The sequence below is a fragment of the Amblyomma maculatum genome, chromosome 8, assembly GCF_055883805.1.
Source record: "Amblyomma maculatum isolate TAMU_Amacu chromosome 8, ASM5588380v1, whole genome shotgun sequence".
Lineage (NCBI taxonomy): Eukaryota > Metazoa > Arthropoda > Arachnida > Ixodida > Ixodidae > Amblyomma > Amblyomma maculatum.
In genome coordinates, this window is record NC_139351.1 from 124,140,282 (window position 1) to 124,166,804 (window position 26,523).

The following is a 26,523-nucleotide window of genomic DNA, read 5'->3' on the forward strand; positions in this document are numbered from 1 at the left end:
GGTGGCTCAGCTACAGAGCCAGTAGCAGGCCCGTGCATTTGCTTTTCCTTCTTCCTACAGTCACAAAACCACTGTGGCTTTTCTAATTTCAATTTTAAGTTAGGCTACGCCTTAGTTCATTCACTTATCATCATCTTGCTTCAAAGGTACTTTAAGATCTTTTAACGTCTGTCCAATAATCCGGGTTGTGCCCAAAGTTCGTGCCCAAAGTTTGTGTAGTTTGTGCCATTGTGCGTGGGGTTGCGTGTAGCCACTTTTTTTCTTGCACATAAACCGGAAATGGCGTCAACCGGTTAGTTCACGTCCGCCCGTGGCATTCTGCATCCGTACTATCCGTACCACTGTGTCCGCACGGAGTCCGTCTCTGCATCGATGCGCGCTGCCAATGGTATAATAATGGTATCTACATTGCTCTGGACTTGGATCCTGTATGCTCCGTGAATGGTACGCTCTGCAGGGCAACACAGAGTCGTCATGGCTCGCATTTTTGTGCAGACGTCGCTACAGCTGTGCTTCGACGGGGACTGCGCGGGTCGGTACAGCGCAACTCGGGAAAATCAACGGTGCAGTGTCCCCTTCTCGCAGGAAGTGTCATTGCTGAAAGAGCGCCTAGTCCAATCTTCGGATGAAATCTCAAGCTCATTTCGTTGACATAGTGCTGTCTTTAAGGCCAGGAACACCGTGTTTGACTTTCCGTGTCGACGCTCGCCCATGGCGGTGCAGCGGAAGGTGTATTTTGTGCGGTGCCTGTTCGTCGTTTCAGTGCTAGGAGCGGCGTGTCTATTAAAATATGAGTACACGAACATCACCAGGGTTACGACAATAGAGACCTTTCCGAAAGCAAAGACCCTGCAAACCACCGGTCATCCTGAGCCCCAGCCATCATCTGGCATCGAGGAGCGCCCTGCGTAAGCATTCTTGGATACGTCCGCTTGCCGCGCTGTCTGCGCTGTGCCACGACTCAGTTATTCAGTAATTGCATTCAGTAATTTAGTATCGGTTCAGGGTCGCTCTAAAGCCGCATTTTGTACGGGAACTCCATGGCGCGCGCGCACCCAACTGCGTGCGTGGTGTCCAGCGCATTAAAGCAGCACGCATTGAACGCGCTTTCATGTTGCTGTGAAAATGGACATCGTTGATGTGAGTTTTGGCTATGACGTAGTTTGAGTGACCTGCTTCCTTATACTTGCGTTAGATCAACTACGTACAATTGTGGCATCTGTGCGGAACACCTATATTAGGACAAAATGCACGGTGTGAAGTGGATGTCGTCGTTGCTAGGCTTTCATTTGCATGACCAGAATGGTACTCTAGACTCCTTTACTTGACTTGCTGTGAACTGCTTCGGTCTTTTACATTTGCGCTTGCAGTAGCCACCTATATGTCAGGCTGAGGTTTTTCCGTTGTGCGAGTTTTTGTGCCGTAGAAGATATTGTGAGTTGTAATGTGTTTACCTCCACCAGCAATGGTTACCATACACTGTAGCTTGTAGAGGTTTCCGATAATGAAATGTTTTGTTCTGTAAGTTGTCTAATACTAAGTTGTATAGCATGAAAATCAGGAGCCCAATATTATTAATGGAGAGCCAGAGAAATGAAATCGGAGAATGATAAATAACGCAGAGTGCACACTTACACGCCGAATTCTACTTACTGAGTAGTTGTCTCTAGCAAGCACCTCGGCATTTTATCATTATTTCCACATTCTATATTTACTCTGTGCTACCTGTTTTTTACCTAGCTGCCCATGCCTTGAAAGTTTTGAACTGATCTATTGGGCACAGAATTGTGCAGAGGTGTTGTATGATGCTGGATCTTGTGCCCACAGTTGGCTTTGAGCTGCTTGCGTGATGACTGACAAGCCTATTGCATCAAGGGGAAAATGTCTGTGCAATGTTGCATGGGCATTTAAGTCACGGCTAGATAAGCGGCTCTTGGTAGCTAAGGGTATCACAGTTTGTGAATGAAGCAGCTGCTGTCAACCAGTATACTTTCAGAGGCTATTTAGGAGAGCTTGACAATTACAGTTGGCATTGTGGTTGTTATGGGGTTCCGCAGACGGACGTTTGGCATGAGCGGCTGTCTGTCATGACGCCTGGCAGATAAAAAGGAAAGCTTGGTGTTTGTGCAATGGGAGTGACTGCAAAACATTGCTAGGCCTGCACTCTGACTGGGTTAAAAGTTAAAGTAGTTTCACTGAGAGAAGCATATTTTTTATAAGGTCTAAAGGGAAACATTGCTGGCAGTTGATCTGCACATCTGTTAACCTATATGTTTGCACAAGATGGAAAGCGAGAGATTTCCATATTTCCTAGTGGACGGAAACAGGGCAGATGGTGACCTGTGTTTATGACGCTGCCGAAGACGCGATGATTATGGGAAGTACTATTATGAGTAGAAGTGGGGTACCGCTGCCAGTAGTACCGATCCATGTTGAATTGCATGTGGGTGCCACATAACACCCTAGTTTTGAGACTGGCAGAGTCCGCCGCCTGACAAAACATTCTGAGGTGATACACCTATCTCGGCACCAGGACCGCTTTGTCAGGTGTTGTCCACATGCAGTTTAGCGTAGGTAGGCAAACGCTAGTAAAGTGTCTTACTTTAACTCCCAATAGTACAAACAAGCATTATCTGCACTTCAGCATCTTGTATGATTTTGCTTTGCAGGGAGCAACTTGTAGTGCATTTTGTTTTTGAGTTGCTCATATGTGGCAGCAGGGGAATATGGTACTAAGGTAAAACCTCTGTGGAAGTTTTGGCTCCCAAAGCACAGCCTTGTTCACAGTGAGTGTGAGTGTGCAGGCATACGTTCGAAAATGCTTAAAATGTACAGTGCCGGCAATGGACGCTGACACCATAGTGATTTGGTTGGTTGGTTGGTTTGTGGGGTTTAACGTCCCAAAGCAACTCAGGCTATGAGAGACGCCGTAGTGGAGGACTCCGGAAATTTCGACCACCTGGGGTTCTTTAACGTGCACTGGTGCATGTTATACGACCTGTGTTGCTAGCAAGTGCACATCAGTTTGCTATGTCCTTGCATCTCCAAGTATGTGTGTGATGCTAAAACAGCTATGGCCAGTGGTCAGTGTGGTCATTCAACACTTCATATATTTAAGCACACTGCAGTAGCTTCAACAGGTGGTGGAAATGGCTGAGACACAATACACGTCTCACATGTAGTGATAGTTCACAACTCTGAGTAACCAAGATTTACATAACATGTCCACAAGAGGCTCACAGAAAGGAGCCAGGCATAATGTGCAGCAATAACTGGCAGCAAAAGCAGAAATGCAGAATGAGCAAAAGTTATGTACATTTGGAATAGTTGCTGTTGGTGGAAAGAAGTTCAGTAGCCTGATAAGCACATCTTTTGCACTTTTGTAATTGCCGTATGCATTCGTAAGAATAAACATAAAGCAGCATTTTTGGCAACATGAAATACAAGACTAGAGCACTAGATTGAGTGTTTGAGGCCTGACATAAACACGTTGAGAGCAGGCTTGAATACAAGTTCACTGGATAGTGCATTCCACTCTCTTTTTCAGCAAAGGCGAGAAAGGATGAAGTTTGTTTTGTATGAAGTGTTTAATTCATTTCTAGTATTCAGCAGGAACGAATGCTTGGTGGCATCTGTTTCAAAGGCACTGTACAATCAACCTTTGACCACACATGGACTTTCTTTTCAAGACACTTTTAGTGGATGCTGTGTGCTCAGCCAGGAAAGTCCCCATTCCTGGTAGAGAGGCTGGCATCGGCTATGCCGGCCTGCTGCTGCGCACTGGGAGATCAGAGAAGACAGGCAGAAAGAGGATTTGATGAGCGTGGTGTTAACAGAAGAAAGGCGGAGATACTTGCAAATGTGCCAGCAATGGATCTGATCAGTACCACAATCAAAGACCTGCATTAAACATGAAACAAAGGAGTTTTATTACCAAAATAGCAGAGAAGTGGCTCTTGGGCTTGAGCTGAATAATCAAGGGAGATCCCATGTTTCATTGTCATTGCTAGTCTTAGCTCTAAAAGGTCACTGAGGGAAGCGCCAGTCAATTTTTTTTAGTAAAAATGAACCCTTTTACCCTTCCTGTCTATATTGATGTTGATGTGGCAGCGAAAGACGCATTTATTGCTGAGAGCAGTACATCTACAATGAAAAGGGCTCCGTGACCAGTGTCTTGAAGCGAATAGTCACTAGCCTAGCCTCAGAGAATAGTGAATAACCTAGCCTCTGTTGATGCACTATATGTATGTATGTATAACTTTATTAAGATGCCGGCAAACGACGGTTTAAAACGTCGTGACGCTGGCCAAGCGTCAACCCGGGGTTATGCCCTACTCTGCATTACCTCATTTTGGCTCGTTTGTGGTGGATTGTGAGGCTCGTGCTTTTCGAGCACACTCCGGGCCTGCTGGACGGCCCATAGTTGAATGTCCTTGTCTGTACTGTGCACAACACTTTGAAGTTCCGGCGGGTATGTCTTGGATGCAGCTTCGGTCGGGAACCTGGCACAGTTCCACATGATGTGCCATTGGTCCGCCGGACCCACTTGACATACACTGCACATATCACTCGTGTAGATGTCTGGGTGGAGGACGTGTAGCACTGCTGGGGCGAGGAGTGACCCGGTTTGTATTTGCCTTAGGATGACCGCCTTCTCCCAACTAAGTGCTAGTTTGCTCATGAAATCACTTTGGTGCAGTGATATTCATATTAGATTTTTTTTACTTAATATAACTTATAAAAGCCCTGTTCTCAGTGAAAGTAGCATCTTTGCCTTTGTAGTGTAGTAATTTATTAATATAGGCCAATTTCAGTTTGTGCTATAAGGGCCCCTCTAAAAGAGCTATTGGGCTCTTTTAATCAGGTTTCGTTACCTGATGTAGTAGCTTTGCATCCCAAAAACCAATGCCTTTGCTCTGTGAATGACAACAACACTGAATCTTGCAAATCGATCAAATGTGGTGTTGATGCCCAAAGTGGTTGATTGGAGCCATGTCCAGGGCTTACTCAACTTTAGTTTGGACTGTGGCCGCTGTGCTTTATTTTCATGAGCTTTGAGTAAAAATTCTCTCATCCAGAGGGCGCATCAAGCTGGTGGTGGTCACATGCAAGAGCCTCCTCAACATGACTCTTGTCAACCTCAAGTCCGCGGTGGCCTTCACAACAGTTCCTATCGAGCTCCTGCTCTTTGCTGATGACGAGAACAGGGAACCTCTGCTGAATGCGGTCAGTGCATTTATTCCTCTTTATATTCCACATCGCAAACCGCTCACCCATAGTTTCACCTTGATCCCCGAGTGCTGGAAGTACCGGCTACCTAACTTTGTGGGACTGGTTGGGAGGCTTAGCTGCTGCAGAAAAAGCACGGGTGCAGTCACACTGACCAAGCTTTGGGTATAGAAAATTAAAATCTAATCACAGTTATGTGAAACAGCCCTGGAAGCATAGCACTCTGAAAAACAAAAGTATGCCCAAATGAAAACTTTCATCATTTTGATTAACAACATCCGGAAACGTATATTCTTGTTTATCAGCAGAAAATTTTACTTATTTATTTATTTCAAGATATTGCAGGTCTTATAGCTTAAGCAGGAGGAGCATATAATATATAGCAATCACGCTCGCATGCCAAAAAAAAGCTACAGAAATCTAACATTTTTTATGGGAATTCCCAAAGGTGGAGTAGATTTGTAATGAGGGAGAAATATCTCTTAGCATCCACCTGTGCACAACCAGTTGCCACAAAACAAAGCTATGCAGCTTTCACAGTAACTTTATAGGTAACTCTTTGTATGGCTTGCTTATTTCTTCTGGCACCTCGCTGTATTCACTCACTGTTTGGCAAATCAGAAAGGGCAGGGGTGGAGCCAAAAAAATATGAGGGGCAAGGGGGGAGGGGGGAGGGGGGAATTTGGGCGGTGCTCTGTCACCGAACCCGCCCTGGCTACGGTTAACTCTAATTTGGTGCTTAACATATCCTGTGAAGGGGTGGCAAAATGTTAAGCACATAAAGTATAGAGATGTGGGTGCACTAGCGACTGAATGTCTATTTCATATTTCCACAAGGGGAATAGCTGCAGGAAAGCCATAAATGTATCAGAAAGAGCAATACAGTCATCAAAATGCACATGTTTAAAAAAAACAACTAAAGAACATGGTGTGGTGCAGTAACATTTCCTCTTGTATTGTTCATGTTCTGGAGCCAAGATAAGTCAGCTTGTTTGGGGACCAAGGCACTGAAAGCACATTGACACAGGAATTGCCTTGGTTAATTACCTCCAACAGCTATAAAATTTATTTTTCTTACCATCAGCTGTGCTTTGAATGCAGGTCTTTTCAGACTGTGTCGGGCAGTCATGATTCCTGCTTTGAATGCTCAAGTGGCTTGAAATCTGCTATGTTGCCCTGCATGGACAGTCACTTCTCCTTTACGTAGGGCTTAGCATTCACCAATGTGCATATCCTTCCAAGGTATTTTGGAGCATATATTAAGTTTATTACTTTTAATATTAATAAATGCTATTCATTTTCTTCTATATATGGCACACTTATTCTTCACGTAGTTAACGACCACAGAATGTGACAACACCTTGGGCTTCTTTCCTGAAATAATTGACATGTTCACCAATCTTTAGCAGTCTTCTGACACCATAAATGTTGCTGTTGATTCTAACTGGTCCCCAAGCTTGATTGGGCACAACCTGATGCTGATGCAGCTCCATCAAAACAACTATAGCACATGTAACGTTTGCAAGGGCCAAGTTAAAGTTAACCTTTGCGTAATATGAGATTCACATTATCTTAATCTATCGCTATGACTGAACCAGTCAAGTGGGACTGATCATTTCTGGATGTTCCTGTGAAACATGTATTGACAATCTAAAGGCAATGGCTAGCCTACTTAACTTGCAAACATGGTGTACTTGTTTCGCTAATTTGATTACGATTTGTTGCTTAACAGCCTTTGATTCATATTTGAATGCTGCAAATTTCGGTTCCCGTAGCCATTTTTGATGTTCATAGCAGTTTCAGAAAAGAGTTAACTATGTTCACTTTCTTTGTTTTCTTTCTCTGTATGTCACTTGCTGCGAGCAGATCTCTTTGTGGCCTCCGAGCATCTTGAAACGTGTTCAATACCGGGTACAGCCTGTGCAATTCCCCGAGCCAGATGCCAAAAAGTGGCGGTCCCTCTTCAAGCCATGTGCGTCGCAGCGCCTGTTTCTCCCCGTGAGTGAAGAAACCCCTTTTTATGTTATCAGCTTTACCACCACTCCGAAGTGCGCTAACCAGAAAGCTCACAGATGATGCTTGCTTGATACTAGTACCGCATTGCAAGGCTTACCGTGAAGAAAATGGAGGAACAGCTGCTGCAAGTGTTTGTAGCATTCTGTATGTACCTTGAGGCATCCATTTATACTAGCAGTCATACAGGCTTAACTCTGCGAAGTCTGCGTTCAAATGGATACGACATTTGTGACCATGCCAAAGGTAGAGATTGGAGCAAAGGAGTGGTTCCGACGAGTCGTTTTTTTTTCTTGAAGGGGTCAAAACAGATAGGAGCACGGCACTTTGCTTCTTTTACTTTGAGCAGGGCAAATCAATATTTAGAGTGAAGTATATACTTTGTTACTGTAACAGCTTGTATGAAAAAGGCAGTGTATGACATTTGTGTTTTGGAGCAAGATTTGCTACCCAACGGGTAGTTCCACTTACATAAACTAGCCTAATGTAAGAAATTGGAGCACTTGATCGAATGGTTGCAATTGTGCTTTGCTATTGAAGGCATCTGACGTCTGTCCAAAAGTTTATGCAGATTTTCACAAAGAACATGTACCTTCAGGGGTTGAGGCCTTTTAGTTGATCCTAGTTGGAAAGCAAGTCTGGTGGTAAAGCCAACTAGTGAAGCTGACACACACTTTAGGAACAAATCCAGAAATTTTCAGAGCCAGTGGGCCACATTCGGCCTGTGGGCCACATGTTTGAGACCACTGCTATATAGTCTCGTGGTGTCAAGCAAAACCCGCCAATCATTCAATGGCATGCTCATGGTTTTTCACTCGCAATGCCAACTGCTGCCATGTTGCTATCAGGCATTCCATTGAACAGGAGTTGTTGCATTAATATGCACATTCAGAAAATGTATGCTGCCTTTGAGCAAAGGTGACTGCACTACACGGAAACTGATATATATATATATATAAATTATTTATTTATTTCAAAAATGACATACAAATACGAGCCTGCCCAAGCCAACAATGGACTTGTGGGGCAGCGCTCGGCAGAATGGAGCAAGCCAGGGAGTGGCACAGTAAGTCAATATTGCACAGACTCAAAATAAAAATAAAGAAAGGCAGTAAGAAATGACGGGGGAAAAAAAAAACAAAGAAAGAAAGAAAAGAAACAAAATTACACATACAGTTCAAAGATATAAGATTTTACTTCTTTCCGTGTGCTGGAAGATAAAACATTATCTGGCAGGTCGTTCAACACATCAGGTACATAGAAGGCACGGACACGTTTGCCATATCTTGTCCGTACTCTTGGTAAGGTAAAGCGGTCGCGTGGACGTAATGTTCTGGCGGGCACATACTGGAGGCAGAACTCATTGTTCCATATATATGAAAGGATTACCGTGGTAGATGGCTTGTGTTTATTCTGTGGTGTTGTTTCCATATAATCAAACATTTTTATGATATTTGTTTTGGAGTGAGCTCAAAAAGATGAGTTCAGAAAGTGTAATTCAAAGCCTTCAGGCCTGCACACAATTTTTGACCAAAATCATCATTTTATGGAGCGTAACATACATTACTCCAAACCTGTTGTGAGTATAAATTTACCGCCGTGATGTTGAATGTTTTTTTAATGTGCAGGCACAGACGGGTCCAGTAGACACACAAACTGTTCTATGGGGAAATGGTACTATAGTTCACTCTGGATTAATTGTAACAAATGAGAAAATAATGAAATATCTTGTTCATTCAGCAATTCTTTTGCACCCTGCCATTTCTACGTTATTTTTGAAGATATCAAGGAACAGAGCATTTCGTATGAGAGCTAGTAAATAATTATGCCTGCAGAAGAAATACTGTGAGGCCCAGGTTACTAATATTGTTTTTCATTAAACTGATTTCTACCTGAATCTGATCTCAAAGAGTAGCAACCAATATTCACTTGCCCCCTCTTGAAAATTCCGCAAGAAACGAAGATCGAGAACGAAGAAGTGCTCTGAATATAAATAGCCATTTCTAAGTTGGCATTTGTGCTGCTTACCTTTCAGTGTTGTTTCCATGGATAGTATTTCTATCATTTAAAGATCTGTCTGCAGCAGCCTCTGGTGCTAAATTTTGGCGTCACCACCACTCAGTGTTGAGGTTAAAGGCCACGCAGAGGCTTCAGCTATTCACGCTCTTAAACGGAGGCGTGTGGATTTGTGCTGTGTAGTTTTGGATTAGTATCGCATTTTTGATGTGTACATTGGCAGTTTGAGTCACCTCTCTGCCTTAGATTTCATTTTCCAAATTTCTCTGCCCATTTCCTTTCACTTGAAATCTTTCCTATGTGTGCTTTAATTACCTTTGAGGTTAGCAATTGTAGTGCTTAACCCTTTGCAGCTTGGTGGAACCTCTTCTAGAAGCATCGAGCACAATTTTCATCAAGTCAGTCATGTTGGTTGCATTTAAATTTATTTCTGGACAAAATGATGGGGCTATTTTGTCCCTTGAAAAGCTATTTTATCCCTAGAATAAAAGAATCACTTTTCCATAGCAGGAAATTAAGATACATGTGGCAAAGTTCTACGGAGCACGAAGGAAGTAGCGGCCTTACTGTTGCTACTTTTTTTGTCTTGCACGGTGGAACGTTTTCGTAAAGTATAAGGTGTTAGCCATGTTTTCATTGTGGAAGAGTTGCAGGTGATAAAGGAGTTGCTGAATTGTGTGTAAATTATTATATATAGTAGCTGAATCATACTGGGATTTCACAAACTTGAAAGCCTGCATCTGTGTGTGAATTCCTAAATTTTTTGAGCCATTTGTGTTTGTTTTCTGAGTGGGAGGTACTAAATATGCACTCACAAATTTTCACATTTCCCTCTGTTGGAGAACGTTATGCATGTCTGAAATGGTTAACTGCTTACAACGTCATTTATGAAGCTGTGGGGCAGACTTTTTCTCCGTTCCTATCTTGAATATTGGTCCTTCAGCTTACCCATCACATTTGGGTTTTGAGCTCATACAAGATATTTCCAAATGTGACATTATTAATATTAATAATTAAAATAATACTTAAGTTCCCAAGTGTGTGACATTAATTTACATTCTGTGGTGCGATGCTCATGCTTGTGCTGGCTGTCATTCAATTTTCTTGCTGTTGCAGAGCATGCTTCCGGATGTGGACGCGGTCATCTATGTGGATGCTGACGTCCTCTTCCTGAGCCCCATTGAGAAGCTGTGGGAGCACTTTGCGTCCATGAACAGCTCACATTTGGCTGCACTGGCACCTGAAAGTGAAGACTATGCCACCAACTGGTACCGGCGCTTTGCCCGACATCCCTTCTACCAGCCACTTGGTGAGGGCATCACACATCATTGGGGAATTAGTGTGTTGTGACTGCAAAGGATTTGCGGCACTCCTTCCAGCATTCCAGAATGAAATAATGGCTGTGTTCACATGGTACACTGCACTTAAGTTCTTGTACGCATATTTTCGTCCGATTTCTGTACCAAATTGCCTCGCCTAGTGCAGGACTGTACTTCCAGGTGCTGTGTAGTTCCACATTGATAGCTTTTGGTTGTAAATCGGCAGTAAATCCCAGTTTCTATCTGTTTTGCGTAAAAGCTTGACATTGTATCTCTCTACAGCATTGCAGTCTTAGCTACACAGCAGTTTCAGTTCATTGTTAGCTGCAGAGGAGACAGCAACAGCAGCTGCCACTATCGCTATTTCCGTCATAGAAAGACATCCTGCATTTTCTTTTAAATTGATATTGTAATTTGAACTTCTAGCTGTAGCCACTCGGAACTAGAAGATTTAAAATTTACAGAAACATTGAAGTGCCCCTATTCCAAGATATAACAAAATTTCCTAGCCTGTCTCGTCATCAAGGCCTAGGTGCCAGCATAAAATGCTTTGTAGGAGTAGCATAGCTTACTCTAGTATAAGTAACAGATACTGCTTGTAGCTCCCTTCCAGTCAGTCTTAGTATATATGCTTGCCTAGCACAGAGCATATCTGTTTTGTTTTTCTTTGTCGTTAATGGTGATTTTGGATGCCTTCTCTAATTCACACGTGGTCACACAAAGCAACCATTGCTCACTTATTCCATAGTTGCGGTGTGGTGCTGCACTCGCCACCACAACGCCATCTACCCCTCCGTAGCATAAACTACCACTCACCTCTGGTCATTTTTCATCTTTTTGCATGGGGCTAGAGAGGGAGGTGAAAAGAAGGGCTTGCAGAAACTGGGTGGTCGGTGCAGCCTAGTCCTTTGCTCTGCTGGGGGCAACTATGTAGCTTGTAGATTGTTTTGTTTTTGTTTTCTTGCTTTTGCTGGTCAGTGCCACCTCCCAATTGCTTGTGTTGTGGGTATGGCGCAGCTGGCGTTTGGTCTGATTTGTCTTCAAGTCCCCGAGACATATGAGAGAGTGTGCAGCTAACGACTGTAACCTGAATGCTGTGCGAGACTAACTTTGTTAACAATATGAAGATTAGGTAATGTGTGAGCTTCCTCCATTCTCCAGTTTTCTCCCAGTCTGGTGCCCGAGGAGAATAGTAGTTTGTCTGGCGGTAAGAAATGTCTTCTTTCTAGCTCAGTGTGTCCTAGCCTGTCACCGTATGGTCCAGTGACGGGGGTAGGAAGGTGTGGGGACCCGCTCGGTTTGTGAGAGCTCGGGCTTAATCATTCGCTACCTTGTTTGCTTCTAAACCTCTGTGACTAAGTGTCCTTGTTATATTGTGTGAGTGTAAGAGTTCATAGTATGCTTGCCTTCCCATCAGGTTTTCCAGGGAGGAAGTCTCTGCAATATTTTTGGGAGTTGCTCACTATGTGTGACGGCTTCCATATGAGTCTTCCACAGGCTCCTTGGCACAAATCGATGCCCCGATAATTGGCCTCTTCTGGTTGCCAGCTGCAGCTATGAACTTTCTTGACTCAGCACAGACCCCAATGTCCACCTAGACCGCTTCCGTGTCTTTGGATAGCAGTTTTGCCAGGACTTGGACTCTGGCTTTCTTTCTACCCTTGTGCCACTTGGGAATGGAATGACTTACTGCTGGATACCACGCATTATATCAACCGAACCCACTTAAAAAATGCAATCGACATCTTTTTTATTTAAACATTAGGCTCATCCCTTATGTACTGCCTCATACTATAGGTCAGGTACAAATCTTAACCACCGCATACAATCCCTCCACGACAGTAAGTAGTCCACTCCTAAAGCTATTCTGGTTATTTAAATAAAAAGCTAAGCATCAGACCTGATTGCAAGCTCAAGAATTTCGATGCCCCTGGCTTGTTTGGTATGGACAAATTTCAAAAGCGTGTTTCGTTTACTGTTCAGCAAAGTAAATATTAATGCTGTGTATTATGGTTGATGGTTAGCAACTGCTGTTTTAAGCATGAAGTGCTTTTAGTTTCCTTTGTTGGGAGGTAACCTTGAGGTGACTTCGAGCCAAAACCGAGAGCCATCATCCAGGCTCCGAAATGAGAACATCTGGGCACCGAACGAAATTTACCGACACGAGTTCTCAGCCCTCATACTGGACTGGCATGCAGATACTAAGCGCCGCCCAAATGAGTTACAAAAATTATTGTTTCTATTTTTTTTTTTTTTTCAATGTTCCTTGAGGTATCACTTAAGCTGTGCATTCAAAATAAGCTTAATTTTAACGTGTCATTTCTAATGATGTCATGCAAAAAACAGATATAGGATATCACACGCTTCATTGCCATCAATTGGCTGTGAGGGACCTTTGACAGAGCAGGGAAATAGCTTCAACACCATCCCCAAGGATGGCACCATGATCCCATGCATGCAACCATTTCATGCTTACATCTGCTGGCAATGAATTCTCAGCAGCCAGCACTTTCTGGTCAGAATGTCTGGTTTCACTGTGATTGCACTGTGTAAAAAAAGTGGCTTCAAATGTGCTACTCGCAGCCAGCATCCTAGGATTCTCCATCTCCCATTTTGTGACAAATATTATTATAAAATAAAAATTTTTGTTGGATAAAAAATGCTGTTTACTGTTTTTGTGTTTTCAAATTGGTTATGGGCCTCTGCTTGTTGCTTACTGTCGCTAACTGGCGACGGAACGATTTCTCTAATCCTGCTGCTGCTAACAAATCTTTGTACTGGCATTTCAGTGTGGGAACACTGACTAGCATGGTATGGAAGTACTAATAGTTTCTTTTACGTTGATTTCTTCATAATTTAGGCTTTAAAGGGTTTAAAATCTACCCCACTTGATGCTGCCCTGTCGCGTGATTAATCCACATCCACGCTGCTGCCGCTGCACAGAAGTGTCTCACACACCACATTTTTTACTCTGTACTGGGTGATGCAGGAGTCAACTCGGGCGTTATGCTGATGAATCTGACGCGCATGCGTGACTTTGGCTGGGAGAGCCGCCTGGGACCACTGCTGCACAACTACAGCCGCGCCATCTCCTGGGGTGACCAGGACCTTCTCAACATTCTCTTCAGCGCGCACCCCGAGCGCCTACTCCTGTTTCCTTGCCAGTGGAACTATCGGCCCGACCACTGCATGTACGGTGCCCACTGCAGAGGTGGACCGCCGGCCGTGGTTCATGGGTCGCGTAGGGCCTTCATTAAGGACTCAGAGCCGGCCTTTCGAGCCCTGTACCAAGCGATGGGCCAGGTGAGAAAAGTGCTACAAATCTTGGGGAAATTTCTTGGCCATATTTCATGCCTGCCCGTGACAGAAAAATTTCTTCGAAGGTAAATTCAGGAAAGGAAATTGACACATCCAGCAATGAAAGACCAAAAAAGAGTAGTGGGATTTAGTGGACGTTGAAATTAAAAAAGAAAGTGGACACAGTTGGGGTATATAATAGTGCATGTCTGTCGGATGGTCTGCCTGAGTAACTGAGTGGACTTGAATTGGAAAGAAAATGAAGCTCTGGGTGCCGGAAAGTCTAGTGGAGAGAGTGTAGCGGCGCCCCCTCTCTAGATGATGAGGGTGATAGAAAATGAAGAGACAGGAGCCACGCACCATGAACGGTTGGGCACCTAGTTGGCACTCTGAGGTAGGAAATAAAAACCTTTGGTTGGGTTCACATTTTACTTGTTTAGAGCAGGACTAGCAGCATACCTTGAGCTGTCACGTGGCTGAAGTCCGTTCAAGGCCGCCGATCGAAGTGATCAGGAAAGAAAGATAAGAAGATTGAAGGTGGGAGGTGATAAGAGAAAAGAGGAAAGAAGTACGGGCAGACGATGATTGGACCATGATTGAGAAGGAAGTAAACAGTGCACACATTTAAGGACAAAGCTTTTGCCTTTGAACCTTACAATACAGATGCACTTGTTTATCTGTTATTGTAATATAATTTAATGTTTTGCCCTGAGGGTATGAATAAAATAAAAAATAAAATGTTTAACTATGCATTTTCTTGAAAAGAAGACTTGGGAGGACTTAACACAGCTGATGGGGATGCTTGTGGTATTGCATGCTTCTGAAGACTGGTCTTTATTTATTCCTATTTATTTCTTGTGACAACCAGGTGATTTTTGGTGCACTGAGAACGAATGGGACAAGAAACTCACCCAACCAGATCTCTATTGGAAGTAGAATACTTACATGTTAGGAACCAACATTTAACTTGTAAGCAACATGTTGGAAGTCAGCTGTAAAAATGCAAAAATGTTGCCCTACTGATTTAGTTATGTGTTTTAAATGGTCACTGTGATGTTGAGAGACCGTTTATGCAGAGTATGTTCTTGAATTCCTCTGTCAAAAATATATCAGCCAATGTGTTTGTTTATGGGTTCTGCTATGTATGGCCCATTTTGTGTTGCTGCCACTTCAAATCATGCTGAAACCTAAACAGAGCGCTGTTTTTTTTCCTTACGGCATTTTCCAGGCTTTTTGTTATGCTGTTCTGTTCGCTTTTCTCCTGGCTCGAGGCTAAAAGGGTAGGCCAGTAATTAAATTGCAGTCTCTTTCGACATTGCTAGTAGGTGTAGGCATACAATGCTTTGTAATAGTACTGGCATAGCATTGTTTAGGATGGGTTATAACTGGTTCTTGGTTCTTGAAGAGATCTCATCCAGGTCCTGCCACACTGCATCATGCCACAAAGCACTTCTGCACTTCTGCCACTTGACCTTATTGAAGCAGATAATAAGTCAGAGATGTGCTCACGGTTCAGTAACGTACACCTCTAGCCAAACGCAAACGCAACACCTGCACTGCCAAGTACTTAGGCATGAGCACACCAGCTCTCAAACACCTCCTTTCTGCCAGTCTCTCTCTTTTTCTTTTAGTGGATGCCGATTGGCAAAATTATAGTGATGAGATGCAGTTGGTGCAGTACACACAGTGTTACAGTGTTACACCATTGCCACTGGCACCCCAATCTTTGCATTGACAGGCGAGGGTTGGTTTTTGTCGCGTGTGGACAGGTGTTTGCTGCTTCAGGGTGATAACTGGTTTAAATTGAAAACTTCGGAATGTTGGCTTCACATTCTCCCTCTGGTTCACGGCAGTTCCCAGATGATATGTTTGTCCGAGCTTGCCAAGATCAGGAGCTGAAAGTGTCTCATGCCTAACGCTGGGGAGGGCTTAATCCACGAATATAAGTGGGCAAAAAGGACCCTTCGAAATAGAAGACAGTGACTGCAGGGGAGGGTGGCTTGCAGAAGTTGAGCATTTGATGCCACGTTCCCTTTCAGTTTTTTCTTTTTTTTTTTTTTTTTCATGAACATCATGACAAATGGAATTTACTGTTGTATGGAACAAGACATATGCTTAACACTGACATTCAGCTACATCCCTGCCCCGGTGGCCCAATCGAAAGTTCTGGTGGACTGTTTTGGCGGTATTATGGACCCCGCCCTTCCGGCATCACACACTTTGCGTTCTTGCTTTGTGGCTCCACCTTAATCCATCTAGAGTTAGACCATCATACATTCGAGTTTGCCTAGTAGGGATCCTGCGACCTACAGTGCTGGAGCGAGTCTACAGGTGCCCAGGGACTTACTAGAGGTGTGCATCGCAATCATTTGTTGTTCTGTCTCACAACCTGGCCCTGTGTTCGCCATGGCAGAGATCACAGCCCAACTCGATGGGAGCCATACACGTGCATTGACACACAAGTGCACGTGCTATGCAAAAGAACTGTGCCAAAGTTGCTTTGAAGAAGAATCAACTAATATGAGTATTTTTTAACACACTTAACAACTTTCATGCTGAATATTGTGTTAAGTCTTACTATAAAAAAAAGAGAGCCAAGCTAACTTTGTATGCTACTGTACTTGTACTGAATTTAAGGAGTTATGCAATAATTAATGATTCAGTTTTTTGTCGCTGATGACAGCTTTGTTCTAGAAAGTAAGCAGGTCCTTTTGCTTTGGGCTCAGGAACGCCACACAGAGTTGTTATTTATGCATTCCCTTATCAGAGCTGTTTAGTAGACCATTGTCACTGATAAGATGTTGGTTCAACTTTATTATGCATCTTGCTGTTGTTCCAGGTTAGAAATAGTTTGGCTGCATGTTCTCTTTTTTTTTCTGAAAGTTGTTTTTTTAAGTTCTTGTAGACTGCATCCTAGGGTCTTCCTTGTGGTATGGTACACAGATCTCTTTCCCATCTGCAAATGTATGGAGTCGTGTAGACAAAGTATCTACTGCTCTTCTGGGCTAATTGTGCTCTCTGTGCTGCAACTAGGGGCATGACGGCCTTGCCTGTCTTTGGCCGCACGCTTCTGTGATGGCAGACAGTGTGGGCCCGGATTCTTGCCTTCAAGTGCTATCCAGGGGGCCACAATTCGATAAATAACAGTGCAAAGGGTTCATGCACTTCATGAAATTCAAATGCGAGAACATATGCCATTCAAAAAGCTGGCTGCTGAAAACATCAGAGGGGATACCACCCTCCTGTTTTATGAAACTAGGCTGAATATATAATTGAGGCCATGGAGCTGCTGTACTTTGATTTTTTACTGCGAATGCATTTCTTGTCTCGTGAGTGGCGCTACCAGAGTGTGCTGGCAGACTTTCATCAGAGTGTATCGGCAGTGAAAGAAGAAAAGTCTTCTCCATGCCAGGAATTGAACCACTATCCTTCTGTGTCTGAGCTGGGCATGCTAACCATAACTCTGCGCCACCTTCTTTTTTTTTCTTTATTGCTAAATGTACATAATTACAAAATACACAGCACATATATATTTACAAGTCTGCCAGGCCATTTGCCGGCCATAACACGTCCATAATTCTTCTTGGCTAGTGTAAGGATGCTGTGAAGCATTGAGGGAACTAAACAAATAAAAACATTCTGAAAAGTAAGTAAAAATAACATGAATTGAGCAAAGAAATAGAGCGAGCGGGTTGTCCGCTGTTTTCGTTGTAATCATTGTATGCTGCGGTGCATCGCATTGGGGCTGCTCCTCATGCTTGTCATGTAAGAAGCGTGGTCACTGACTCATTGTAGGTTCTGCTAACATGAATGTGGAATATCTGCCCTTATAGCACCTTTAGTGCACCTCCAGCGGTGTGTTTGCCGTAACCTGTCTTTCTGCTCTGAGGTGTGCTTTTTGCCTTGGGGCAGCACGTGGCATTCTTTATCGTCCTCGCACACGGGATACCAATTGAGTAACGCATAAATCATGTGCAAGCCTCTGGTCACAGGCTTTACCAGGCTGTATATTTTAAATCTTGTCTATTGTGCACCAAAAACACAATCCCAGAGCAACAGCACCAACACAGTTCGCATACGAGCGGCCATTCTACCCGTGGATGTGGGACAGGGCAACATCATTATGATTGTTGCAACATCATTAAGATTGTTGATTTTGTTGTTGGCATCACCTGCATACCGAAGCTTGGGGATGGTGTTTTTCAGATATGATGAAGTAATCGTGTAAGTTTCGCTTCTGCAAATTTTAGGGACTGCCCTGGAATGGAGTTTTATTTTGTAAGAACATGTCATCTTTTCATTCGTAGCTCATTGTGCAGTAACCTTCGTTTAGCCAAGCACATACCACTAAAGGTTGGCAACAGGAGTGTTTTTTTCTCAGGAAATGCTGCAAACATGAGGGAGATTCCTTTTATAATAAACATGTTCTGATTGCCGTCGTCCGCATGGCAATGTATCGAACTGCAGTTAATCGTGTATTGGGACCAAACTTTGAATTTTAGCAGAGAATTGTGTTGTCAACAAGTGAAACAATATGTTTGACACTAAACCTTCTCTCACTTGGCACCTTCAGAGTTGCATTCATCTGAGCTAGGTTGTTTGCATTGCATAGAGATCTCTGGCAGGTATTACAATGAACAAACCTGAAATTATGACAGTACTTCTCTTGACAACATCTTTTGCTTTACTCTAAAGGCTGGCTGCTGTGTGTGAGTTACTCTGTTTTTGCTTGGATTCTTAGCACTTTCATCTCTGATGCGACACACACAGTATGGTCTTTGGAGTTTCAGACTAAACGACTTCTCTAGCTGTTTTTGACATTGCCATCAAGGCAGCTGCTCATGATGAATATTGATGGCTCTGATGACTTTGCATTGACCTCATTCAGTTTGACGTGTCTTTCATGATGTCATGAGCCTGGTCTTTTGTGATCTTCCTTTCTCAAAAAGCCTAATAGCTGCTTTGAAAATGTGCTTGATCTAGTCTCAATCACATCACTTTTTTATTTTCTTAGAGTATTGAGGTATTGGTTCTAGAGCTACACAATCCTCAGCAGCTGTTTCAAGGAAAGCACTGTGTTTTTGCTTGAGTTGTCAGAGTTGTTGCTTTAATGCAGTCAAATCTCAATATAACGAATCCCGCGGGACCGCAAAATATTGTTCATTATTTTGAAATATTGTTGTAATGAAAAATCCGCGATTATAAGCCAATGGTCAAACCTAGGTATGAAAATGACGTACCTTGGCAGTAGGCACTTGTGTAGACAAGTGAAGCCTCAAATAAAACTGTTGAACTAACTCCAATGGTTATTTATTTCAAGATATCGATTATTTTTCTTCTGCCGTCTACAGCAAACTACCACACACTACATTACACCGCTACAGTACATACACCTACCACTTTACGCAACACCTCTTCCTGCGTCACTTGCAATGAAAGCTGCGTTCCTATCTTCTTGGCACTTTGCTGGTTGCAGCCATCGTCACATCTCGCACAAACTTTGCAATAATATCGTCTGCGAGAAAGAAAAAAAATAAAACATCCCACACGTGCGAATGCCACGAACGACTGAAGGGCAAATGACTCACAATACAGGAAGAAAAAGGCAGGCGACTAGTCCTGCTGGCTACTGCATAATAAACCACAGCTTTGCGGGAGCACTAGGAGCTGGCACTTGATGTGCTGATGATGATAGCTACAGTCCATGGACCATACACACAGAAATGGTGGTTTCTGTTTCACGCGTGAGTTGCGAGCTGCGGCACTGTTAATTTTAGCCGAATTCGTAATACTGATGTTCCTAGGTTATAGAAGAAAAAAATAAGTACATTACTCTGAAATATTCGTTATTTTGGAATTCATAATTCTGAAATAGTTTTACATTGAATATATAGGAAATCTGCTGGGGATTATTAAATAATTCATTAATTTGAAAAATTTGTTAATGTGGTGCTTGTAGTAATGAGATTTCACTGTACAGCCATTATCAACAAGTACATAATGTGGCCTCAAAGCTTTTTATGTTGGACCATGCTCTATCTTACAGATGCAGTAGTGCATCTGTCATTTTCTGAAAAAATAAAGGCTCTCACTCATAGTTCATAAGTCATTTAACTAAACATTCCCTCTCCATGATGATGTCTTACTAGTGATTTTAAGTATGACTAATAAATAAATGAATGTGCTGGTTTCCAGCAGATTTCTTTCTTAGCTTCTCATTTGAATGTTCTGTGGATTCTTAGCTCGCGACGTCTGTGTTTATTTGGCTAGGTAACTTTTTAAATATGCAGATTTATCAACCTCTGACAGTTTTGCTGCAACATATTGAAGCTTTGTATTGATCCCAGAAGGAACATCAGTGTGCTTTTCTAGTAGCTCAGGAATTTAATTTCCTTACTTATGAGCTATGATTTCACTTTTCTTCTTTCATATTTGCATTGACAGCTACATAGGTTGCTTTTGTAAAAATTACAGTGACAGTACTGGTTCTGATGTTGGAACTTAGAAGCCAGTGGTGCTAGTCTAGGATCCTGGGTTACAGCTAAAAAAGAATGAGAGGAGGTACACCAAGAGTGCTGATGAAGATCAGCAGTTCATCTTTGTTTGCCATCCCCTCATTGTGTAACAATCTCAGGCAAGTTTTGTCAATTTTGCTTAAGCCATCATGGACAAAACTTACTGTCTGAAAATTGTTTTTAAATTCCTGTATGGAATTAGATCACAAGAAAATTGTGAAAAGTGCTATTTCTGGCATAAATATATGAAGATGTACTTGTAGACAGCATCTAAATCAAGTCACCTCATTCAAGTTCATGCTCACTGTATGACTTTTGAACATTTTCACCTCTTACATACTTTTATAGACTCCTATTTATTTTAGTCATGTACTCATTGTATCATATCAGTGCCGGTGCCCGTTTGTTATCACCAGCTCATGTGAAACGTGCTGCACTGCCTCCTCTCTTCCTAACCCTGCCTTCTCTCCCCACGGTCCTATATATGCACGAGCCGTAATAAAGCTGGGGGTTGTTCCCTGACGGTGCGTTCGTCATTCCGGACGACTGCACGATACATGGGGCCAGGAGTGGGGTAGCCACGTTCGTCCGAGAGCAGCGGTGGCGGTTGCCGACTACAAGAGCAAGAATGGATAGCATCAGACCACCGGAACAACTGCGCATCACCGGAGACGGCGGTAAGAGGTGGAGCATCTTCAAGCAAAAGTTTGAAATATTTTGGCAAGCAACGTCGTGCAGTGAAAAGCCAAGATCCAGTGCCGTGAAAACTGCACAGCTTCTCAGCTTTGCGGGTGAAGACGCGTTAGAAGTCTTCAATAACTTCACGTTTGCCACAGGGGAAAGCAAAGAGGACTTTGATACAGTGGTCGCAAAGTTCGAGTCATACTGCGTCGAGCAGCAAAATGACGTTCACGAACGATACATATTTCGCACTCGCATTCAAGAAAAAGGGGAGTCCTTCGAGCAGTTTCTTCGGGATCTTAAGAAACAAGCCAGGCATTGCAACTTTGGCACAATGGTCGACGACATGGTGCGCGATCAAATCGTTTTTGGCACAAACTCTCCCAAACTTCGAGAGAAGATGCTAAGGGACAAAAAGTTGATGCTTGAAAAAGCTGTTGCTTTATGCAAGACGGCGGAGACTGCAGCCCGTCAAAACGAAGTTTGGAACGCAGGAAAAGAAGAGACGGACGTGGATGCCGTTTACTCGAGCACGCATACTTCAAAAGCCTCGAGACGTCCTCAACGAGACAGCCGGTGTACTCGCTGCGGCCGAGTACACGCCCCTCGCCGTTGCGCAGCATGTGGAAAGACATGCTACTCGTGCCATGGGCTGAACCACTTCGCGTCTTGCTGCAGAACTGCGGGTGTAAATGAGAGTCAGCAAGAAGAAAGCTTCGAAGTGCTAACCGTCGCTGTTGGAATTGTCGACAGCAACCGCGAGTGGCGCATCAAGGCGAAGATGGGCAGCCGAGAAGTGGTGTTTAAAGTTGACACTGGCTCACAAGCTAACATCATACCCTTGTCGGTGTACCACAAGTTACGTATGGCTGCATTGCAACCCAGTAATACCACACTCCGGTCTTATAACGGTGGGCTCATCAAGCATTGCGGCGTGGTTGCAACAAGCGTACTAGTTGGAGACAGAGAGGTGGCCGCTGACTTTTTTGTGGTAAGAAAGGACCACCAAGCCATTTTGGGACTTGAAACAAGCGAGTGATTGGGCCTGATTCAACGAGCGGTAGAGGCAGTCACGACCACAGCGGGAGGCGTAGCCCAGCAGTTTCCTGGACTGTTCAAGGGGACCGGATGCCTTCAGCGAAAACACAGAATAACGCTCCGCAAGGGCGCCGTACCCGTCGTACAGCCGGCGCGAAGAGTGCCACTGTCTCTTCAGCAACCGCTGCGTGCCGAACTGGACAGGATGGAACAAGAGGGCATAGTACGGAAAATGAGCAACCCGACCGACTGGGTAAGCCCATTAGTCATTGTGCGCAAAAAAGACTGCAAGTTGAGAGTATGTCTTGACCCCAGGAAGATTGACGAGAGTCTGAAACGAGAGCACTACCAGATGCCTCGTCGAGAGGACATTGAGGCGGAACTGGCAGGCGCGAAATTTTTCTCTCGTTTGGATGCGAATGCGGGGTTTCACCAAATTCCGCTCAATGAGGACTCGTCAAAAATATGCACTTTCGCAACGCCCTTCGGACGCTATTGTTTTCTACGCCTACCGTTCGGTATAGCCTCAGCCACTGAAGTGTTCTAGAGAGCCCTGAATGAGACATTTGATGGCCTCCCAGGTGTGCGAGTGTATGTCGACGATGTTCTAATTTGGGGTGCAACTAGGGCAGAGCATGACGAACGGCTGCATAACGTTCTAAGGGCGGCTGAAGGGGCAGGACTGACCTTTAACGAGGCAAAATGTCAGTTCGGTGTTGAAGAAATTGCATTCTTGGGCGACATTATTAGCAGCAGAGGCATAAGACCAAACCACACCCTCGTGAAGTGCCTTCTAGAAATGCCAAAACTGAAAGATAAAAAAGCGGTGCAGAGAATGCTTGGCGTTGTGAACTACTTTAGCAAATACTTACCAGCACTAACTCAGCAAGCGACAGCGTTGCGGTCCCTTATCAAGCAGAATGCGCTGTTTGAGTGGACACTTAATCATGAGAAGGACTGGCAGGACATTTGCAAAGCATTGACCAAAGCACCTCTTCTGGCAATATTTGACCCAACTATGGAAACGAAAGTGACATCAGACGCATCACAAGCTGGCATAGGCTCAGCCCTGTTACAGCGTCATGGGGCTACCTTCAGACCGGTAGCATATGCATCTCGAGTCCTGACAGAAGCCGAGCAACGATATTCACAAATTTAGAAAGAAGCACTTGCCCTTGTCTTTGGTTGTGAAAAATTCCATCATTTTGTGTATGGCCATCCGATATCTTTAGAAAGTGACCACCGGCCGCTGATGGATATTGCAACGAAAGCAATTGGGGACATGCCGCCTAGAGTGCAGCGTTTCTTTTTGCGGCTTTTGAAGTACAACTACGTGTTATCGTATGTTCCTGGCAAACAGATGGAGCTCGCCGATATGCTGTCAAGGTCGCCGCTTCCTGCTGATGTCGTCGCTGTGGACACGGATGATGTCGAAGTGCACGCCATCAATGTCCTATCGTCAACCGTGAGTGAAAGGACAATGACGCGCCTTATACGCAAGACATCGGCGGATCCCTATCTGCAGGGTGTGATCAAGCGCATTTCGACAGGCGGGCCTATAGACGGGTGTTTGAAGCCTATCGCGCCGGAGCTATCAGTTGTGAACGGCGTACCCATGAAGGGCACCAGGGTCATAATTCCCACAAGCATGCGTGCCGAGATATTGCAGCGCCTTCATGCAGGCCACCTCGGTATAGCCAAGAGCAAAGCAAGAGCTAGGCAACTGGTTTACTGGCCTGGGATGAACTCTGACATAGAATCATTGAACCAGAAGTGTGGGATCTGCAGGAAGTACGCCTACAGTCAGCCAGCAGAACCACTAATGCTTCGTTCAACGCCGAATCAAGCTTGGCAGCGTATTGGTGCCGATATATTTCAGTACGGGGGAAAGTACTATTTGTGCGCCTATGACGCAATGTCAAATTTCCCGGATGTAGAGAAGCTCTCTGATCTGAGTGCGAGCACAGTCATTGACAAGCTCAGTGCAATGTTTTCAAGATATGGCATCCCAGCTGAACTTTGCACCGATAATGGACCTCAATTTTCTAGCCGCGAGTTTGCACGTTTTTCGAAACTGTATGACTTTAATCACACTACATCCAGCCCACAATTTCCGCGCTCAAATGGTCTTGCTGAAAAGGGCGTGCAGGTGATCAAAAGGATTCTTAAGAAGACAAGCGAAAGAAATGAAGATTTTTGGCTTGGTGTATTAAATTACAGGACGAGTTCATTGGAAGACGGCCGATCGCCTGCAGAGCTGCTTCAAGGAAGAAGTCTTCGCACTCCATTACCTGACTTCCGCCCGCAGCCGACCATCCAGGTCGGCAAGCACAAGCAGTCTAGCCAGAACAGCCGGAACCTGCCAGCCCTTGCAGAAGGTGGCGTCGTACGGATAAAAGGGTCCTCTTGGGAAAGAAAAGCTAAAGTGATATCACCTGCCGGACCACGGTCCTATCACGTTCAAACCGGCGGAAGCATCTTGAGGCGCAACCGGCAGCACTTGCTCGCCACAAGGGAGCGCTTCACTTCATACTCATCGGACTGCAGCGACTCTGCTGACGACCTACCGACTGGAGCCCAGCATGTCACCTCATCACCTCAGGAGCCTACAGCCACTTCTGCGACGGCACAGCCTCCCCTCTCAAGGCGGTCCACGCAACCCACAAGGCAACCCATGCAATTAGGCTATGACAGGAACTTTCAACAAATCACTAACGACTGATTATTATTAAAGGGAGGGGGATGTATCATATCAGTGCCGGTGCCCGTTTGTTATCACCAGCTCATGTGAAACATGCTGCACTGCCTCCTCTCTTCCTAACCCTGCCTTCTCTCCCCACGGTCCTATATATGCACGAGCCGTAATAAAGCTGGGTGTTGTTCCCTGACGGTGCGTTCGTCATTCCGGTCGACTGCACGATACACTCATTACATTTGAAAGTGTACAGGTTGCTTGTTGTATAAATATTTTTTCTGGTCAATGTGTAGTAGTGTTACAAGCATATCCTGTAATTCCATTTGAGCTTTCAGGAGACTGAGAGCGTGAGGAAGCCCTTTTGCTGCAGGAATTTTAATGTTTTCTAAGTTTTCACCTTCGACATATTTCTCATGTCTATATTAGTACCATTATGTTATGTGTTCTCGTTCAAAGAAATTGTGTGCCCTTGATTTGCGTCTAACCAGAAGTTCTTTCATTATACTTTTTTTTATTCTAGTATGAGCTTGGGGAAAGCCTGGAGGATGGCTTTGTTGCCGCTCTCGAGCGAGACTTGGAGGGCAGCCGTGACACTCGCTGCCGGTCGGAGTTCCTCAAGCAGCTAGTCCACTGGAGTGTGGCTGCACGCACCATCGATCACTCTATGAACAGGACCAGATCGTTGCGGCCACCGGCAAAGTGACCAGGCGGTTTCGGGGTCCTGCACTGAATGCTTTATTGCGAGACAAAGTGTGATGTTCTGAAAGGCAAGAACCATCTACGTTAGGTCACCACAGCCCGTGCTGTCACAGGCTAGGTGCATCCACTTTTGTGATAGGTCTGATCGGAATGTTTTTTTTTGTAACAGGTGTGCTGTCATGCTGTTGCGCCCAAGGAAGTTCGTCAACATGAAATGTAAAAGTAGGGCTCTACTCTATCATTCGCAACCCACTGTATAGATATGGTGAAGCATCTGAGCATCATTTTGTCATTGTCATCCTGCTGTAGTATGCTTGCCAGATTCATTAGAAACAGATGAGTATTCAGTTAGCAATGCCTTGCCGGCCATTTGTCAGTGCTGCCATGCAAAGCTATATGTGCATGTGCTGTAGAACCTTCATCGCTGGATTTCCTTGCATCACGGTAAGTAATCTCTTTGATACACCAGGCACAATCTCCTCCTTTAATGCCGCACATATTGAATACGTATTGGTTATCACGTGAGCAGAAATGCATTGCTGGGTGCTTTCGTCATATTTTGAAGCGGAAATTATCTTCCAGAACGAGCGTTTCCTCGTTGGTAGTAAAAATAAACACACTATTTACGTTCTCTGTTGTATAAGAGCATATTTGTCTCGTGCAACCACTTCTTTTAAAAGTATTTCTGCGAGAAGTGCACAATTAGTTTTAGGTTCCTGTGTAATATAAAGTACAAGATTTATTTGTGGTGTGTACACTCATGTAAAGGCCACGCTTTTTTTTTTGAAGTTCTGGCTTTTTTCCATTAAATTTTCCCAACTAGAGTCCATGCCTGATTAATGTAATCCTTTTGTGCGACAACATGAATTTTCGTAATGGATTATCACAGTCCTTATAAATCTTGCAAATACTTTATGGCCCAAATGAACTGCCCGGAGTAAAATAGCTGACTACTGCCAAACATCATGGTATCCTTAGTTAATTAAGACCTCTTGTGACTGTCTGTGGAGTGACACTCCAT

At 44.2% G+C, this 26,523-nt stretch overlaps 1 protein-coding gene and 1 long non-coding RNA gene across 2 annotated transcripts; both read left to right on the plus strand.

Moving 5' to 3' along the window:
• LOC146182463 (glucoside xylosyltransferase 1-like) lies at positions 1-26,132 on the plus strand. Its single transcript, XM_084577588.1, has 6 exons — positions 1-908; positions 5,079-5,226; positions 7,096-7,227; positions 10,375-10,567; positions 13,567-13,880; positions 25,324-26,132. The coding sequence occupies exons 1-6, from the start codon at positions 712-714 to the stop codon at positions 25,504-25,506; spliced, it is 1,167 nt and encodes a 388-aa protein (XP_084433714.1). The 5' UTR covers positions 1-711; the 3' UTR covers positions 25,507-26,132.
• Positions 23,390-25,095, plus strand: LOC146182464 (uncharacterized). The gene is made up of 2 exons (XR_014700056.1): positions 23,390-23,573; positions 24,329-25,095. It is a non-coding gene; the product is annotated as an uncharacterized LOC146182464 (long non-coding RNA).
• Positions 26,133-26,523: the final 391 nt, after the last annotated feature.

What these genes read in the sequence shown, in the direction of transcription:
- LOC146182463 (XM_084577588.1), top strand. Translation starts at nt 712, where the DNA reads ATGGCGGTGCAGCGGAAGGTGTATTTTGTGCGGTGCCTGTTCGTCGTT. An exon ending in GGCATCGAGGAGCGCCCTGC is followed by an intron (nt 909 to 5,078) that starts GTAAGCATTCTT and finishes TCTCTCATCCAG; the next exon opens with AGGGCGCATCAAGCTGGTGG. An exon ending in GGGAACCTCTGCTGAATGCG is followed by an intron (nt 5,227 to 7,095) that starts GTCAGTGCATTT and finishes TGCTGCGAGCAG; the next exon opens with ATCTCTTTGTGGCCTCCGAG.